At 37.3% G+C, this 17,704-nt stretch overlaps 2 protein-coding genes across 4 annotated transcripts; one reads left to right on the forward strand and one right to left on the reverse strand.

Moving 5' to 3' along the window:
* The first annotated feature begins 1,928 nt into the window (after positions 1-1,928).
* On the forward strand, positions 1,929-3,687 carry si:ch1073-126c3.2 (uncharacterized protein LOC555816 homolog). Its single transcript, XM_067512368.1, has 6 exons — positions 1,929-2,060; positions 2,180-2,265; positions 2,433-2,547; positions 3,017-3,129; positions 3,234-3,348; positions 3,429-3,687. Exons 1-6 carry the CDS (start codon positions 2,018-2,020, stop codon positions 3,602-3,604), a joined length of 648 nt encoding a protein of 215 aa, XP_067368469.1. The 5' UTR covers positions 1,929-2,017; the 3' UTR covers positions 3,605-3,687.
* Positions 3,688-5,160: 1,473 nt separating this feature from the next.
* ccdc172 (coiled-coil domain containing 172) lies at positions 5,161-16,700 on the reverse strand. Of its 3 annotated transcripts, XM_067512356.1 has the most exons (8): positions 16,555-16,700; positions 16,379-16,464; positions 13,511-13,627; positions 12,972-13,137; positions 11,712-11,813; positions 10,135-10,237; positions 6,106-6,193; positions 5,161-5,951 (listed from the first exon to the last, which is right to left on the reverse strand). In XM_067512356.1, the coding sequence occupies exons 1-8, from the start codon at positions 16,631-16,633 to the stop codon at positions 5,916-5,918; spliced, it is 777 nt and encodes a 258-aa protein (XP_067368457.1). In that variant the 5' UTR covers positions 16,634-16,700; the 3' UTR covers positions 5,161-5,915. The 3 variants fall into 3 exon arrangements, with proteins under 3 accessions (XP_067368457.1, XP_067368439.1, XP_067368449.1); XM_067512338.1 differs by lacking the exon at positions 16,379-16,464 and having other exon boundaries at positions 5,161-6,193; positions 16,555-16,692; XM_067512348.1 differs by lacking the exons at positions 11,712-11,813; positions 16,379-16,464 and having other exon boundaries at positions 5,161-6,193; positions 16,555-16,692.
* Between the last annotated feature and the right edge of the window lie 1,004 nt (positions 16,701-17,704).

The raw sequence follows: 17,704 nt of genomic DNA on the forward strand, positions 1-17,704 counted from the left end.
TGTAAAGTGACTCCAAGTAATCAAAACCTTCCAGAAAGGTGAAACTACTGACTGCAGGTTATAAAAAATATAAAATGTCAAACACTTACTACAATTGTTTTAATTGCCCAAACCCGAATTAGGTTCGTGCTGTTTTGTCCTTGTCCGACGGATGGGAGTGCTATGTTAGTAAAACACTTGGAAGGGTCCAGTGAATCTCTCTGAAGTCTGTTGTGAAGCTTCTGGAAAATCTAGTGATACTAGAGCCAAAAGATTGAGTTATTTTATGGTTGTGGTTAGGCAGGTACAGGAGCTGGTTAGGGTCTGAAGACAATCGAGGCCTGGTGTAATATCCAACAGACCTTTTACACAAAACATGTTTTATTGCTTTTAAACACATCCACAATCTTGCTCTAACCTTAGGGTCAACTGCTGGAAGCCCGGGGGGGGTGATCCCAGGTCGTTGGCTTGATGGTCCTGTGCATTGTACACACGCCACCCTCCCCAAGCACCTCCTGGCAGTTCCCTTTCACTTAATGAAAAAAGACATTTTGGAAAGTAATTATTACATACGCCACAAATACGTGATCACATTTGCAGTTTAGTTGCATAGAAATCTTTAGAGACAGGGTTGCTTTCAACATGGACACCATCATGTCCAGTGTATGTTTTGTGCTACCATAAGCAATTGTGTGATACCACTGTAGGATCCTCTTATAACACCAGATGTACAGTGAACAACCACAGGTGGAGGCATCATGCCAGGACAAACAGACAAGGTCACGTTTGCATCAGGAGTGGATACCAATTTCAGGCACTATTTAAAGTTACTCACAATACTATTTCTGAATACCTGGTATGTACAGGTACTGACATGCTACTGGAAACATTTCACACCACTTTTCTGTATAAGCTTTCCAGCATGTAGCTAGAATCATCCCTAATTCAAACAAATAACAAACTTCCACATAACCTTCCACATCTTTGGTGTTCTCCTCTGAACCACTGCAGCATGATTTTGAGCTTTCATAAATGTTTTATTGTTTGTAATTTTGTACTCAATAAATGATTGGTTGAAATTGGGGAGGGTTGCGTCAGGAAGGGCATCCCACATGACAACTGTGCCAAGTCAACACGCGGATATTGATCTGCTGTGGCGACCCTGAACTCATGGGATAAGCCAATAGGACAAAAAGAAAAACATAGCTTGATCTTTTTATAGTATATGGATTTACCACGACGTTAAATATAAAAAATAATGTTACGTCTTTCTGCCTCACAAAAAAGCACGACAGGAAATGATGGTTAGAAAATAATGGCAGCTCTCCAGGTCCATTTTGGGGACTAATCTTTGTTCCTCAAATCAAACATAAAGAGTCAATTCTCTGTGTTAATGAGATCAATCACACGTCCTAAAAGCTTCAATAATTCATTTGCTCCCAGATCATCATACATCCATTATGAATATCCACAGTGAATTATTTACACAGTCTTCATGGCACAACTTACTGACTGACACTGAGTCAGCCAGGGTGTCTGATGCTGTGTGTATGCCTGTGTGCACATGTGAGTGTTCATGAATTTCATGCTGGCATTTGGCTCCATAACGGAGTCACAACCAACTCAGATGTAGTAATGGCATCCTGTGCTAGGAGGAATGCTAATTAGAGTAGTTAGCATGTGCTATCAGCACCCCCATCAGCACAAAGCAGGGGCATGCACACTGGGAAAAATCAGTTACATCTGGAAAAATCAGGACAATTTCAAAAAAATAAATAAAAATAAATATTGCAAAACAATCACACAAGCACAAACAGATACAAAATGGAAGTGTACACATCCAGTGCTGAACAAATTCACATTCTTTCACAGGCTAGAAGACTGTGAAATGCTGGAAGTCCAGTGACTTCAATCTTGGCTGCAAACCAAAATACTGGGAAATTGTCTAAACTTTGCCCCCACAGAAAAAGTCAATAAATTCAGTTGTCACAGCTTTCTGCCTTCAGTTCTGGTTTCAAAATATTTAAATCCAGTAGCCATGGCATCGAAGGCGGCTTTGGTTTGGCTTTGTTTATTAGCAGGTAATCTTTTCATTATATGTATGTTTGTGTCAAACTGGAGAATGCCGGGAGAAATACTGAGTACATGCACACTGTATAGAGCTTAAACTGGACATTTCATATCATTTGTTCGCTTGCAGTCTTATCTTCATCTGTTGCTCAGCATGAAACCTTACGTAATAACTGCACCTCTCAACTCTTTGAGGATGTATCGAATAATCTCAAGGTAATCTATTACAATGTGTCCTAGTAGAGCAGCTGCTGTTCACATAAATGTATCTCATATTGCTTTGTTTAAGCACAGTGTGATCATTATTTGTTGATTGCAATTTCTCTACAAGTTGCTTTTCATTTTATATCAAGTTGACGATGATGTCTGCTACTGACCAACAGGTGGCGATAGGGTGTGGCGAAAACCTGCCACCTGCAATGACTGCAGAGCAGACAGCTGCGCTACTTCAGTCTATGAAGAGTCTGAGCGATTCTCTGCACAAACAGCAGCTGAAAGGTAGGAGGATGAGCCACACACACGTCTGTACAAATGTCTGTGTTTTGTGGGAGCAGTTTATGTATCTAATCTTTAGTGAGGGGACATTCTGTCTGGTCCACACTTCTTCCAAGTGATATCTGATGTTTTACAAATTTATGGTTAATGTTCAAAACCAACAGTACATTATCAGGAAAATGAATGATCATAATCATTCATTCATATAGGTCTATTAAATTGTGTCAAAGTACTTTAGGTTCAGCACTGAATTTAGTGAACACTGCCTGGAAAAACAGAGAAATCCCACCCACTGAACATGCTCTCAAACATGCTGATTAAGATAATGTAATTTTTATTGTTCATTTTCTTCACTGATTATAACAGATGACAAAGGAGCCATCGCACTGTGTAAACTCAAAATGGACATATATGTGTAAATATATATATATATATGTAAAATTCTAATTCTCTTTTTTTATTAAATATACAGAATGCCATGGTGCATTGCCAAAGACATGTCCTGATGCTGAAGTGCCTGTCAATGGCGGGTTGACTTGTGTCACAGTCAACAACAAGCGCTATTGCAAACCTCTGTGCAACCATGTACGCTGTACATTCAATTTTATATACAGTGGCAAATAAGTCTGTGATAACTTTTTTCCGGATACAAAAAGGGTTAGTGATATAATGTGAGTCTGTTTTCACAGGGTTATGATTTTGCCTTTTTGAGGAGGAGCCGTTTATATGATGAATGCAGTGAGCAGACAAGACACAAATGGAACACCCAGTATGTAGGGGGAAACAAGCTGGCTGTGTGCAGTGGTAAGGTTGTATTTTATTACCTTTCTATGAACCTTCTATTTGCTATCTATAAACTCACAGACATTTTCTTCAATCTCTAGAGGCATCTATTCAAGTTTCAGGAGCAAATTCAGCATATTTTCCAAAAGATCAGGACTGTTTGGTGACTAAGAGCAGCATCCAACTGCTGAACAACACCATCGAAGTATTTACCACTGAGCTGAAGAATCAAGGCATACAAGGGAAGCCGCAGTATCCCTGCCTTGTATGTGGATAACATGAAGGAAAGCGTGTCAACCAAGTCATAACTGTTACCATAACTCTCTTTGAGTTACACTGAGAAATAAACTGTTAGAAGTAGTTAAGACTGTGTGAAAGGGATTTCAAGCTTCATATAAACTATTGGGGAGGGTTGCGTGAGGAAGGGCATCCGGCATAAAAACTGTGCCAAATCAAAATGCGGACGATGATCTGCTGTGGCGACCCTGAACTCACGGGATAAGCCGAAAGGACAAAAAATAAATAAATAAATAAAATAAACATGATTAATGATTAAATGCACCACAACGTCAGACATTTTCAGGTAGTCTCAGACTCTACAGTCATCCTAGCAGGTCCATGCTGTTCCTAGGTATTATTCACCATAGTGGGACAAAAAAAAAGTCTGGCCAAAGGGTGGGATTAACTACAAGGCCACGTCATCTGAGCCAATAGATTGGATCTATTTCAGAAAGATACCTACGTAAAGTTTTCCTTTGAGAAACAAGACCGAACATTTTTATGTTCTTTACGGACTGAAAGTCCTTTTAAAAACAAAGGAACATGTTATAGGAATACAGCAGATTAACAGAGGTTACTGGTATATACATGGAGCAAAAATATTCAACAGACAAAGAGGAAAATTTTGGATTATATGCCCAAAAAATGCACTTTCACTTTGCGTGAAAGCAAAAAAGGATGGTTGCATGTGCAGGTGTCTGTTGCCTTCACATCAGGTGGAACTGACTCCATTTCACTAACAGCCACTGATGAAAGCAGCAGTTAAAACCATGTTAACCACTTCACCAAATTGACTGCTTCGTCTTCTGTTTTATCTGCTTTCACTTTATGCTCACGCATGCAGCCATAGCTCACTGAAGTCAAGGTTAAAAAAGTTAACATGAGATTGTAGGATCTCATTACCTTGCCATTGACATTCCACATAATTCTATTAGGAATAGCTCTAATCAGAGAGACTGTGTATGCCGACAGACAGCTGACAGCCTCTGTTGTAGGCCGACAGACCCTCTAATCATCAATTACGGAAATCACTGTCTGTGCAACGAGGGATTAACTGTGGAAAACTGTAATCACAAGTCATGTGTCTCCCATAAGGCGGCAGGAAAGGAAAATGTAATGTTTGTAATGTTTCTTGCTGGTTAATTATCATTTTACAAGAATACAGTAAGTGTGCATACTTTCTTTGCAGTAACCACCTTAGTTCCAATGAAAGGAAACTGTAATATCACATACCGTGACATTTCTTAACAGTGTGTTTCCAATATGGTAGTGGACCCTTTAAACATGGCAACGTGAAGTCAGTAAACAAATGACGAATGTGGCTTTCCTGCACAAAGCACCAACACCCACCTGTATTCAGCACCATTGTGATGAAATGAAACCTTGACTGCAAGTCAGGCATTGTTACCAAACATCAGCCAAGGACCTCCCGAATGCTCTAGCGGCTGAATTCAATCGGCCCTCGTAGATGGATTTGAAAATCTGGGGGACTAAATTCCCAGGGCAGAATATACTATTTAGAATGGTTTTACAATGTAGAAAAACAGACATGGATGTTTTCAAAGTGAATTTCTCCATTCACACTAGATTTGGCAGTAATGCTAGTGTTTCACTTACAAATAAATTAAAATTGTCTTAGTTTAAAGTATGACAATTTTATTTTCCTTTTTTGCATTGTTTATTATGCAGGTCAATGGTATTTTACTCTTTTTACTATATTTGGTTTCAGCTCAACTCCTACTAAAGCAATGTTACACTACATACACTAGAGGGCAGTGTAAAATTACTTTTTTGAGTTACTCCCCTTGAATTGCAGCAGTATTATGTTTACCATGTATGTGCTTCTATAGTTAATTATGTGCCTATAAATTGAATGTTAAAAATGTTTCACATAAAAACTAGTTGGAGGGAGAAAAAGCCGAAAAAAAAAGTTCCACTAACAAAAGTGATGAATTTTAATCTCTGCATCTGTTTGGTTTTTAGCTTTTCTAGTAACAGGGTACATGTTTTGAAAGACCATCTGTCAGGCCCTTTACTGACTGAGAATATTCACTGAATTAAGTTTGATCTTTATTAGGGAAAATAAAGTTCTCACATAGATGAAGCACATATTTATTTTTAGGCCAAATATGACATTTAAATCTCAGGGCTCCCCTGCAAAAAGAGACATACATCTCAGTTTCTAAGTAAAGTTTAACTAATTAATATCTCCTTCTGTTGCTTTGCTCTTTCTTTTCTTTAGTTTGTTTTCTTAACAGGAGACAATCTGTAAACAAGTATAATCCTCATATATCATCCTTGTGCCAAACCTAATGCTGTTCACTTCCCTGGCTGCTGTCCAGTTTCTGGAAAAAAAAAAAGTAATAATTTTGAACTTCCTTCTATCGTGGACATGCTCTGTGCTGGTTTGAGTCTGGTAAGAAATGAAAGGACAAGTAGCCTCCTATCAGAAACAATTTTCATTAGACTAAACAAAAGCTTCCCAGCACAGCAACTTACCGACTGCAGGAACTGTATTTCTGAACTAAGTGTCTCTCGCAGAAGCTCAAGCTCTCCTTCTTTATGCAGCTCCAGCTCCTTCCTCAGTCTGGTGAAGAAATGAATACAATGTCAGTTATTGAAACTGGGGTGGGAGAAAACACATTAAAGGGCAATTTGGAAAGAGAAGATCACCATTTTTGCTCCTTTTTGATATTATGTCTAACCTGAGAAAACTAAGTTTGTATCTTTGTTTTATATCACTAAATGTATTGGTACTTTGATACTAGGTTTTAACACAGAGAAACAAAAACTTACTTGAAATAAAACCTATTCTTATCATTTACAGTATATTGATGCTGATAGATACACAGAATTGGCCTTGCATATTAGTGTATATGGTAACATTTAGAAATAGAATTAATTATTTGTATTTCAACTAAGTTTGCAGTATTCAGATGAATGCTACAGTAGGTCTTTACACAACAGGAATTTCCTGAGTTTCTTTAGGTTTATGGATAAGTAGCCACTATAAGCTGAAAGGAATGGGGACTTCTAATCATTATGTCACTGGATTTCACCTGCTGACTCCCATCAGCAAAAGAAACCCCACCTAGTCAAGTTTACTGTTTTTCAAATATTTAATATGGGGGAAAAAATGACCCAGCTCAAGATGGAAGCATAGACTTCATGATAAATACAACTCTTTTCTAGGTTGATGGGTTAAGTCACCTACAGTTCTGCTCTAATAAGCTGCAGTGACTCTAAAACTGTGTATTTGGTCCTGTTTTCTCTATGGCTTTGCTGCACAGGGATGAAGATCTATAGGAGGCCCCACAGGAAAAATTACTAAGCACAGAATGAAGTAACATCCATAAATCTCATTTAGAAAACTTCTGTCGGATTAAAATCATCCATGTGGAGCAACTCTTGGAGACTGGATGGTAGCTTTAAACTGTGCGGCTGCAAGAACAAAATCAAAATGAAGAAGAAGAGAGACAGATGCAAGAGGGTCACATCCACAAAAAAAAAAATTGTTGTAGTAAAGTATAGTAAAAACTATATACTCCCCATTTCAGGTTTACCAGGCTGATTCATTAATAAGTGTTTAACCTTTTGTCTGTAACTGTAACAGTGGCAAGACACTGAATACAATACAATCACTGACTGTAAGTTATGAAATACCTTCTTTCTAGGAAAATCCTTGTTTTTGGAAAAGAAAACAAGAGCTAATTGGTGGTGGTTTTAAAAAGCTATTATGCCTCTCAATCAAAAATTCATGGTCATGTAATGGTTATGTATTTTAATAATAATAATAATAATAATATTTTTTTTTAATAGGCACCTTTCAGGACACTCAAGGTCACAGTACAGAAAAAGCAAAATAGAAGAATAAAATACAATAGTCAGCCGATAGAACAATTCCAAAATACACATTGAAGAAAGCTGAACTCCATATAAAGAAGATGCGAGAGAAGAGAATGTTGTCCCTTTGTCAAGCACAAAAAACAAAAAAAACAAAAATGTATCTCCTCCGTCTTTAAAAACAATCTGCTCTTATGACAACGGAGTAAATATCTCACTTTGTAATTCCATCAACATCCAATAAATTTTATTGCTTAGTTCAGTTTGCCTTTGCAAAAAAAAAAAACCTGGACTTGGGGACCACATCTTTTGATGGCTTTAACTGCTGTGGCAGGTGCATTGAGGATCTATACTGAGCTCAAATCTAAGAGCAGCTACTACTTTATGTTTTTTATTGGAATTTAATGAAACGAGAAAACAAAACTAAAACTGTACTTTCACGGACTAAAAACAGTGGTGCTTTACTTCACACTTCTCAGTGCAACCAACAGTACAAGTCGGATTTTCAAGGTGAGTGTACTCACAGCAGAATGGCCTTTCTACCAGCGAGACACTCGCTTGGCTTTTTGGACACAGATGGCAAGTTTCTCTTTATTTGAGCCTTCAAAAAAATGAAGCAGTAATATATCAACGAAGAAAATCTACCTACACATCAAAAAATACATACAGCTCCCAAGTGCATCAACTATTTCTAGTGTCTTTTTATTGCGTAGCAGTGAATGATCTGCATCAACAGCCTCCCTGTTTTGCACACTAAACACTTTTTAAATGACTGTAGCACTCATTCAAATTGACATGCATTCAATTTTAACAATCAATAAGTTCAGAGTTAAAGAGATGCCGCAGTGGCTGAAGACAGGATTGATGGTTTTAGTCAGAGTGGATGATCATAAGATTGAGTGAGAGTAGGTCTCTCCCTCCTGAAGCCACATCCTCAGCACTTTCTGGGGCTAATAAGTCCAGGGGTAATAAAGGGCCGAGTATATCTAATGAGGTTGATGGATGAATAGGACATGCTAACAACATGCAGGATTTAAGGAAAGGCTGGGAGACAAGTGGTTGCTCAGAAAAAGACCAAAGCATTAAAAGAAGAAAAAAGTTCACTGTAACAAGCAAATTATATGCGAGTGAAAATTATGACACATGTTACTTTGTACCTTGTGCTATTAACAGACATGGCAAGAAAATCTCTAAATAAAACCCGGAAAAAGGGATTGTTGAAAGGAGTTATGAAAAAAGTTAAATATTGCTTTTAAAATTGAAAATGTGAACACTATTACCTAGATAGGTAGAGCTGACAGCCGACGGCATCAGCAAAAACAAAGAGCCTTTCTACCTGTACATTATTGATCACCGTTTTTTAATTAAATACATAGAGGAAGCCTGGAACAAAATAATATACAGCAGCACTCACCCATAATTCATGGATTAATAACACATACTTATGTTCTACAACAAATTCATTGTTTACGGTGATGAGAAGGTTCTATTTTTCAAATGTTGTACCTGATGTGGTCAAGAAAGTATTTAATTGTCCTCTTCAAATAGAAGTACTTAGAAATTACAATAAATGAGAATTCTCCAAAACGCAAGTCTTTTAAATTTTGATTAGTTAGACAGCTGAGTCTTGCTCAAAAAACTTTTAAAATAGCATTTCTTTGTGCTTCTACCAGTGCTGTTCTATGAGTCTTGGTCAAAGGATGCATCGACAGTACCTCTATGTGAAAAAATATAACAAAAAAAAATCTAAATGTAGTATTATAAATACAGTATCTCAGCTCAGTTAAAGGTAAGGATATTTAGTTAATTTCCCTCCATATGCTTAATTTGCATACAAAAGTGGTTTTAGCACTTAAAATATGACACATGACCCCACTAAAGCTAAACGTATGTACTAATTTGTTGGCAAGTTGCAAGCTCTAAGCTCCAGTAAGCAACTCTTTGTCCCTCATTAATTTTCCTTCACAAACCTCCCTGCATCAATCACGTTAAGCTTAGTTTCTTGTTTCCTCCACTTGTTGACTGAATGAAATACAATGCAGACTTAATTAAGCCGAATGGTCTTAATGCTCTGTTATTTACACTTCAAGATTTGGACTTCAGCCAGGTGGCTACAGTAAGAGACATACTGACAGGAGCTGGGATTATTGGTCTACTCAACACTTCCGATGATTCGGTTTTATTCTTTGCACATAAAACATTTACTATCTAAAAAGCATGCAGCATGATTGGTTGTATTGTGGTGTTAATACTGTGAATCTCTGTCTGTCCTTTACTATTTGCATTTACTGTTGCAAGAGACACCACAGCTATTGGACTGACTTTTGAAAGAGTCCAAGCGAGGAAACACCAGTGATTACACTTTTGTCCCACCAGGCCCACTGACAGCTTTCAGAAAATGCACAACAAATTAAACATCACAGATACTCAGCAAGTAATATTTAAAATCAGCACATCTCCAGGGAAACCTCTGTAAAATAACATTCTATGATCTGCTTTGTTTTGTTCAATTTTGCTACTTTGTGCTTTATTTGCTTTTATTTCCCAGTAGAATTTGCTGTTTTTTAATAAGCATTATACTGTGACACAATGTATTTGCAAGTAAATCAGGTACTGTAGAGTGTTTCTGTGTGTGGTTTAAATAAATAGACCTACCTCAGCATCTAGACAGTTGACAATACTCACCTTACACAGGTGCTGTCAGTGAAAGGTTTCTGACTGACAAACAGGATCTCAGCTTTCAGAGAATCTGTCATTGCTTCGGCCTCACTCAACTGCCGATCCAAGTCTGAAGTCAAGAGTAATAAATCAAACACAAACTGACTTCCTTCAAACCCGACAGGCACATACTACTTAAAGTGACTTTGCTGAGGTGTGTAAACAATGGGACAATGATAGGTTAAAAGAGAAACCCACCACTACCACAACCATGAAAGTTCTTAGTCCAAGGAAGTTGTCCTTAACCAGCACAACTAAGTTGCTCTGTGACTGACAGTACGGAGTTGTATTAATGCCAAATACAGGAAAGAAAACAAAAATTATAGATTGACAACTCAAACTAGTAACACCGAGGTATTTGTAGTTTTTAAAACATTCTTAAATGTGCTAATCAATTTCTAAATAGGCCTGTACTGGGTATTGTTCTGTATACTCTATTTACACTCAGGAGCTACTTTATTAGGTTGTCAACACAATCTGCAAAATTCTTAATTCTATTACCTTTGGGGTGTGGTGAACCTTTGGACACATGTAGCTAATAAATCTACAGCAACTGTGTGATGCTATGAGGTCAATATGGAACAAAATCTTTGAGGAATGTTTCCAGCATTGTTGAATGTATGCCATGAAGAATTAAGGCACTTCTGAAAGCAAACAGGGGTCCAACCTATTAATAGCAAGTTGTATGCTATAAAGTGGTCAGTGAGTGCACGTATGAGTAAATTCCCTAAAAACACATACACACAAAACAACATCAACCATATGTTCACACTATCAATGAACTTCCATCCAACCTAGCCATGAAGCCAGAAAAGGACATGAACTGTGTTCAACATCTGGGCTCAAGACTTAAAGGATGCCTTCACTGATTTTGAACTTACTTCTTTTGGTTCTAGTTTGGGAAGTAGATGTAAATAAATGCTATTAAACTCCCCTTTGACCTTCCTATATTAACAGATCTCTCTACTTTTATATGCAAAATGTCTCCAGATGACATCACTTGGAGGAACCGTCAATACAGATTATGTCATCTCGTTGCTATTATTATGGAGTTTGTAATCTTGGTCAACCTGCTTTTCCAGAGCTCCTCCAGTTGATGTCATCTGAAGTCCTAATGATCAAAAACCCCTCCAGGTGATGTCATCTGGAGGAGTTTTTCAGCTAAAAGCAGAGAAATATTTCCATATAATCTAGTCAGAGGGAAGTTGAAAAGCATTAATGTAGATTTACACCCTAAATTAAAGCCATAGAAAGCAAATGGTCCTTTAACTGCCTTTGCAGTCTAGTATAATTTTTAACTTTTAGCAAGTTTGGCTGCTGTTTAAATTTTAGATGACTCCTTTTTTCTCTAGCTTTGAGTTCAACAAAAACAGAATGTTAAAAACAAGCTGGAAAACTCATGGTCTGCTATAGGCTGTGTACCTGAAACAACAAAGTGGCTTATAAAACGTTGTGAGAGTATTCTAAAATAAGAAAACTTTTAGCAGTAGAGCTATGGTAAAAAAAAAGTGTAGAAGCTCTGCACATGTTCTTTTTTTGTTCACCTTTTAGGTTGTTATATAGGCCCTGAAGTTCAAACTGGAGAGCTCTCTTCTCCTCCTGCATAGAGCTCATGTGATTGTTGCTGTGGCTCATCTGCTCTATCTCTGCACAGTAAGGAGAAAGACAAATAAAGCTTTCTTGATCTTTGAAGGTAAAATGGGAGGATTTTTTAAACCCACTTTAATTTTACTATCTGATAATGCTGCTCCCCTGAGCTCAGATACAATAAAAATTGAGAGGACACTGGTTTTTAATAGCGATGGAAACTTCATAATATCTGTTGATTACACTTACTATTAAATACAATTTTAAATAAAATAAATAACACTATGCAGGTTCAGTCATCTCCAAGAAAAGAACTGCATTTTACTCAACTAAAACTTGCTATGGGCACATTTTGAAAATTCTTTTTGATATTGTACTTCTATTGCCAATTATTTTGCCACACACTTGAATGGTGGTATGTTCACAACCACAGTCTCATTAGTGTTGCAGAGGCCAGGTGTGTTAGAGCGTGAGCGGCACAGAATTTAAATATCACACTAAAATGAGAGACTTTACACTTCAGGAGCTTTGTACTTGTAATTGTAGGCTGGTTTGTGAGGACACAAAGCCAATCCAGTTACAGACTAAAATCTCTTTCTATAGAAAATTTCTATTCAGTTAAACCTTTGACTAGGTTTAGGCTGTGTATAAGAAACTCAACTTTGTTAACTTGGTCTCACAATATTTTTTCAAGTTTCTATAGACCTACACAGAGTTAGATGGAGTAATACATATTGGATGGCTAAATCTGTTTCCCAACAACATACTGTACTAATAACTTAGTATTAACTAGTTTTTTTAGTACTTAATATCAAAATGAAGTTTATTTTTTTGGCAGTGTCAACATAAGAACAAGGATGGACTAATTTTAAATGGCATAAATATTCATTTTTATGCCAGTCAGTTTTTAAATTAATTACTGACGTCTGATATCAATTTTACTTTCATTCTGTTCCCATCATACATAAATTAAAAACAGATTCTTCCTGAAATCCTACTGACTACATTTTTACTGTGTCAGCAATATGCTGTAAACATGTCAGGGATCATCCGCCCATCCATCAATCATTATAATTCAGCTGTTTACTACTACTATGTAGTTTATCTACTCATATACACAGTAACAAATAGGTTTAAATGAATTTTAAATGTGCAGTCAGTGGCATGTCTGCATTATATAACTGACAATATTACAGTTATAGACTGTGTTTTATGACCTTTGTATAATGATTCCACCTCCCTCTCCAGGTCCAGGATCTCAGTGTGCATTTGGCTATCGAACACTGTCTCTCTGTCATCTTGAAGACTGAACTCATCGTTGAACCTTGAGATTTCTTGAAGGAAGTTTTGCTCTTCGTCTTTAGACACACTTTCTTTTTTGATCTGGTATGAAAAGTGGGATCAAGTAAATGATTCCAACAATAACACTGATACAGCTGCTTGTGATGACTTTTACAACTTCTCCTTATATTAGTCATACAGTTTTGTTGAACCCATAGCTGACACTACTAAATAGGTCAGAATCATGTTGTTAGCTTTGTAAGGTGTTACATATAACATAACATAACAGGTGTAAAAGATTTAACTGTTCTGACACAAACTGGTTAACTGATCAAAGAGCTTGCACTCCAAATATTGGTGAAATTGCATTTTTATACATACTGCATAGTTAGGACTATAAATGCTGACCAGGTATTTATATTACACATAATCAATATGATATTAAATGAAAATATTGATTCAGGCTTCAACCCACTAGATGTTCTCTGAGGTTGCTCTTCTGGCAGAGAATCTCCTCAATTTGCTTTAACATCTGGTCTTCACATTTCTTCATCAGATCATGCTGCAGCCTCATCACAGACAACTGCTGAGCCTGGAGCACAAACAAAAGAGTGAAAAGTTAAGACCCACGATCCAATAGACAGATGTACAGGGAGGGAGATACATTACTGATACGTTATACTGTATTTACTGATACTTTATTCTCCACACTGGGGCGGATGTGGCTCAGTTGCTTGAGCAGTCGTCCACAAGCCACGAGGTCAGCGAGTTTGACTCCTGGTTACTCCTGTTCACATGTCAATGTATCCTTGGGCAAGACACTAAACCCCAATTTGCCCCTGGTGTGTGCTCCTTATTTCAGTCGCTTTGGATAAAAGTGGCTGTTAAAGGATGTGTAATTATAAATACTCTTTGTGAGATAAGTTACTGGTGGGCCGCTGGCACAATTAAGTACTGTACATGGTACAAAGTAGTGTCACTTTAGTTTATGGGAACGTTTGAATTAATGGGAAATGGTGAACAAAACTGGCCTGCTTCTATGGTTACTTGAAAATATAATTTCGAAAGGCGCCATTGTCTACTTATTTGAAATAGCATAAAGCAAACTAAAACAAACTAAATTGGTATACAGGAAGGTAAACTGATGGAGGCTGCCGGTGCATGGCTTTCAGTGTAGTTTCTGTCACTTTAGCTATGAATAAGAAGTGAGTTTATTGTTTATGTGGTGGAGGAACACTGTGTGTTTTTAGAGACTATAATCACCTTCCATGTTTTCTAAATAGAATAATAGTAGTAGTAATAACAATAATAATAATAAGAAGAAGACAACCGTTATAAACTGTAAGACAAATTTATAATGTTCAGAAAAGTGATGCCTGTTTTGTGTTCTCAGGCACACTGACAGACAAGGCACTGTATTCAGCAATCTTTCTAATCAGACCAAGTACTTTGCTCTTTTGTTTAGATGTCCACTTTTACAAGCACAGGAAGAAGATAGCAATATTTCTGAAAGGTCAACGGGCCTGCCTACGACATCATATCTCACACATGCTAAAAGGTTTCACTAATCTAATGCTATCTGGTGGAAATTAGCCATTGATTTTAAGGTTGCGCTTGCAATCGATCCTTTACAGTGTTGATGAAACGAAAGGGAGAGATTGAGTGATTTAAAATCATAAAGCAGATCAGCTCATCAATATACACTTCTTTTCCGCACATGTTAATGCCACTATTCTCCATCCTGCCTCAAGGTACAATTTAAAATAAGTGACAGATATTTATATTTGCAACGTGGTACAAAATTATCAAATGAGATTTCACTTTTGTAAAATGTGTGGCCTATATTTATGTTTCCCTTCTGACAGACAAAATGGTAAAATATTAACCAACCATAGATAAACACTTACCTAGAGCCATACTTCGCAGTCAAACTAAATGATATGCCACAATGCAAATTAGTATCATGCTGTTCAAATATAGTATGAATCACCAATAACAGCAAACAATATTCAGTTTTCTCATTATTGTCGCTTGTTGCTTGTCTTTTAAAGGGGTAAAAATTTGTAATGTCATGAACAGTGCCTCGCAGAAGTATTCATACCCCTTGAAATCTTCCACATTTTGCCACGTTAAAAACACAAATGTAAATGTATTTTATTGGGATTTTATGTAACAGACCAAAACAAAGTGGTACATAATTGTGAAGTGAAAGGAAAATGATATATGGTTTTCAACATTTTTTGTGCTGTGCATTTGTATTCAGCCCCCCTGAATCAATACTTTGTAAAACCACCTTTTGCTGCAATTACAGCTGCAGGTCTTTTGGGGTATGCCTCTACCAAATTTGCACATCTACATAGTGAAACTTTTGCCCATTCTCCCTGTATTTGACTTCATCCATCTTCCCATCAACTCCGACCAGAAACCCATCCCCACAACATGATGCTGCCACCACGTTTCACAATGGGGATGGTGTGTTCAGGGTGATGTGCAGTGTTATGTTGTATGTAAAAGTTACATTTTGGTCTCATCTGACCAGAGCACCTTCCTTCCACATGTTTGCGGTGTCCTCCACATGGCTTGTGGGGACTTCTTATGTCTTTCTTTCAACAATGGCTTTCTTTTTCCCACTTTTCCATAAAGGCCAGATTTGTGGAGTGCACGACTAAAAGTTGTTCTGTGAACAGATTCTCCCACTTGAGCTGTGGATCTCTGTAGCTCCTCCAGAGTTACCATGGGGCTCTTGGCTGCTTCTCTGATTAATGGTGGATGGCCATGTCTTGGTAGGTTTGCAGTTGTACTACACTCTTTAAATTTTCAGATGATAGATTGTACAGTGCTCCATGAGATGTTTAAAGCTTGAGATATGTTTTTATAACCTAACCGTCCTTAAACTTCTCCACAACTTCACCCCTGACCTGTGTGGTGTGTTCCGTGGACTTCACGATCCTGTTGGTTTACTAATGTTCTCTAAAAAATCTCTGACAGCTTCATAGAACTGTATTTATACTGAGACTATTTAGTAATTAAGTGACTTCTGAAGGCAATTGGTTCCACTGGACTTTGGTTAGTGGTAGAGTAGAGTAGAGTAAAATGCATGCAACACTTTTTAGATATTTATTTGTAAAAAAAATTTGAAAATCATTTACGTAACACTTTGTGTCGGTCCATCACATAAAGTTTCTAATAAGGGACTGTAACATGGAAACTTATGGGAACCCCTCTACTGTACATCATTCACGGTTTCGCCATTAATATTTGGTAAAACCACTTAAAACTAAGTAAAATAATACAAGTTCTCACAAAGTAGAAACAAACCTAACCAGAAAAAGGCCTCCCTCACCTTTTGGTCAATTTCAGTTGTGGTTTTTTCATACTTTTCGGCTGCGCTCTTTAGCTTCTCCTTCCATCTGATAAGAGCTACTTTAACTGAAACAAAGACAACTGATATACACTGAATGACCTGCAGCTACTTAGCTTAGTGTGTATAACTGTCACTTTGCGGTAGGCTGCAAATACCTTGTTTGAATCGTTGTGTCCGTTCGGTCATTTGCTGTTCAGTTAAAAGAATTTGTTGAAACAGGGCATCTAAACTCATTCTGGAGTAACTTACAGTAAAAGGAAGCTGTCTACACTAAAACCGCTGGCTTCGCCAGCTAGGCCACGTACAGTAGTCTCCTTTAACTGCTGGTTACGCAAATGACGCAGGTGTCCAAAGTGGCCACGCCCCTCCCGAAGTTGACCGTGACCCACGCCGATTGGTTTGTGCTTGTAGCTACAAAAGACAAAACTTGCCGATAAAATTAAAAACACAGTTTTTTGTTATGTTGTATATTATCCTCGTAGTATATTGTTATGGTCGGAACGTTAACTGGTGACGTGTTATAAAACAGGTAAGTTAGCAGTTTATGAGCGTTAAGGCATTTATAATTTAACATAATCCGTTTTCTGTATTCTGCGGCAAGAATATGCACCTGGAGAAAAGCAATGTAACTAAGGCTGTCAAATAACAGTAGTGAGGCTTTTCCTCCTGGTAGAATTAAACTATAACCTGACAGTTATACACTAACGTTATGTTACCTAAGTATTTTTTTACTGTCTGCTTTAAAATCTAATATATAGGGTACAACCAATTATGAATCTGCATTTTGATTTAAATAACGTATACTCAAATGTACAAGTGAATGCAACTTAAGTGTCAGAGCGGCACAAACTGGAGCTAGCAAACAACTGCAACTGCAATCAGTATACATTTAGATGAAATTGGGAAAATTTATTAAAGGCAACATGCCACCACATGCGTATGTCATGTGGGAATGTTAGTGTTACAGCACTGTTTGCTAACTCATCCATAAGCATTGTATCAGCTTTCTCAACAGTCAACCATTGAGACCCACTGTGTACATTTGTTATCCAATTCCTGACTTTGACCAATTTTCTCATTTCCATCACTGGTACAGAAAAAGCTTCTGATCCAGTGCCATGAGGCACATTAGAGTGTGAAATGTTAAATGACCTGGGGACTACATCATTCTGACATTCATTTGCAAAATTAGTTAATATCACATATTGATTGAGGCTTTTCATAAATTACCAGGCTGAGCCTTTTCCTGACTGGCAAAGTTCCCTTTGGAGACTTCGAAACAGCAAAGTCATCAAAGTATAAGCA

Source organism: Channa argus, chromosome 1 (assembly GCF_033026475.1).
Source record: "Channa argus isolate prfri chromosome 1, Channa argus male v1.0, whole genome shotgun sequence".
Classification (NCBI taxonomy): domain Eukaryota; kingdom Metazoa; phylum Chordata; class Actinopteri; order Anabantiformes; family Channidae; genus Channa; species Channa argus.

Excerpts from the sequence above, each read along its gene's own strand:
- si:ch1073-126c3.2 (XM_067512368.1), top strand. The coding sequence starts at position 2,018 with ATGGCATCGAAGGCGGCTTTGGTTTGGCTTTGTTTATTAGCAG. Across the intron at positions 2,061-2,179 it reads TTGGCTTTGTTTATTAGCAG|TCTTATCTTCATCTGTTGCT; the intron begins GTAATCTTTTCA and ends GTTCGCTTGCAG. Across the intron at positions 2,548-3,016 it reads GCACAAACAGCAGCTGAAAG|AATGCCATGGTGCATTGCCA; the intron begins GTAGGAGGATGA and ends TTAAATATACAG.
- ccdc172 (XM_067512356.1), bottom strand. The coding sequence starts at position 16,633 with ATGAGTTTAGATGCCCTGTTTCAACAAATTCTTTTAACTGAACAGCAA. Across the intron at positions 13,628-16,378 it reads CAACTGAAATTGACCAAAAG|GCTCAGCAGTTGTCTGTGAT; the intron begins GTGAGGGAGGCC and ends TTTGTGCTCCAG. Across the intron at positions 5,952-6,105 it reads AAATACAGTTCCTGCAGTCG|AAACTGGACAGCAGCCAGGG; the intron begins GTAAGTTGCTGT and ends TTTTTTTTCCAG.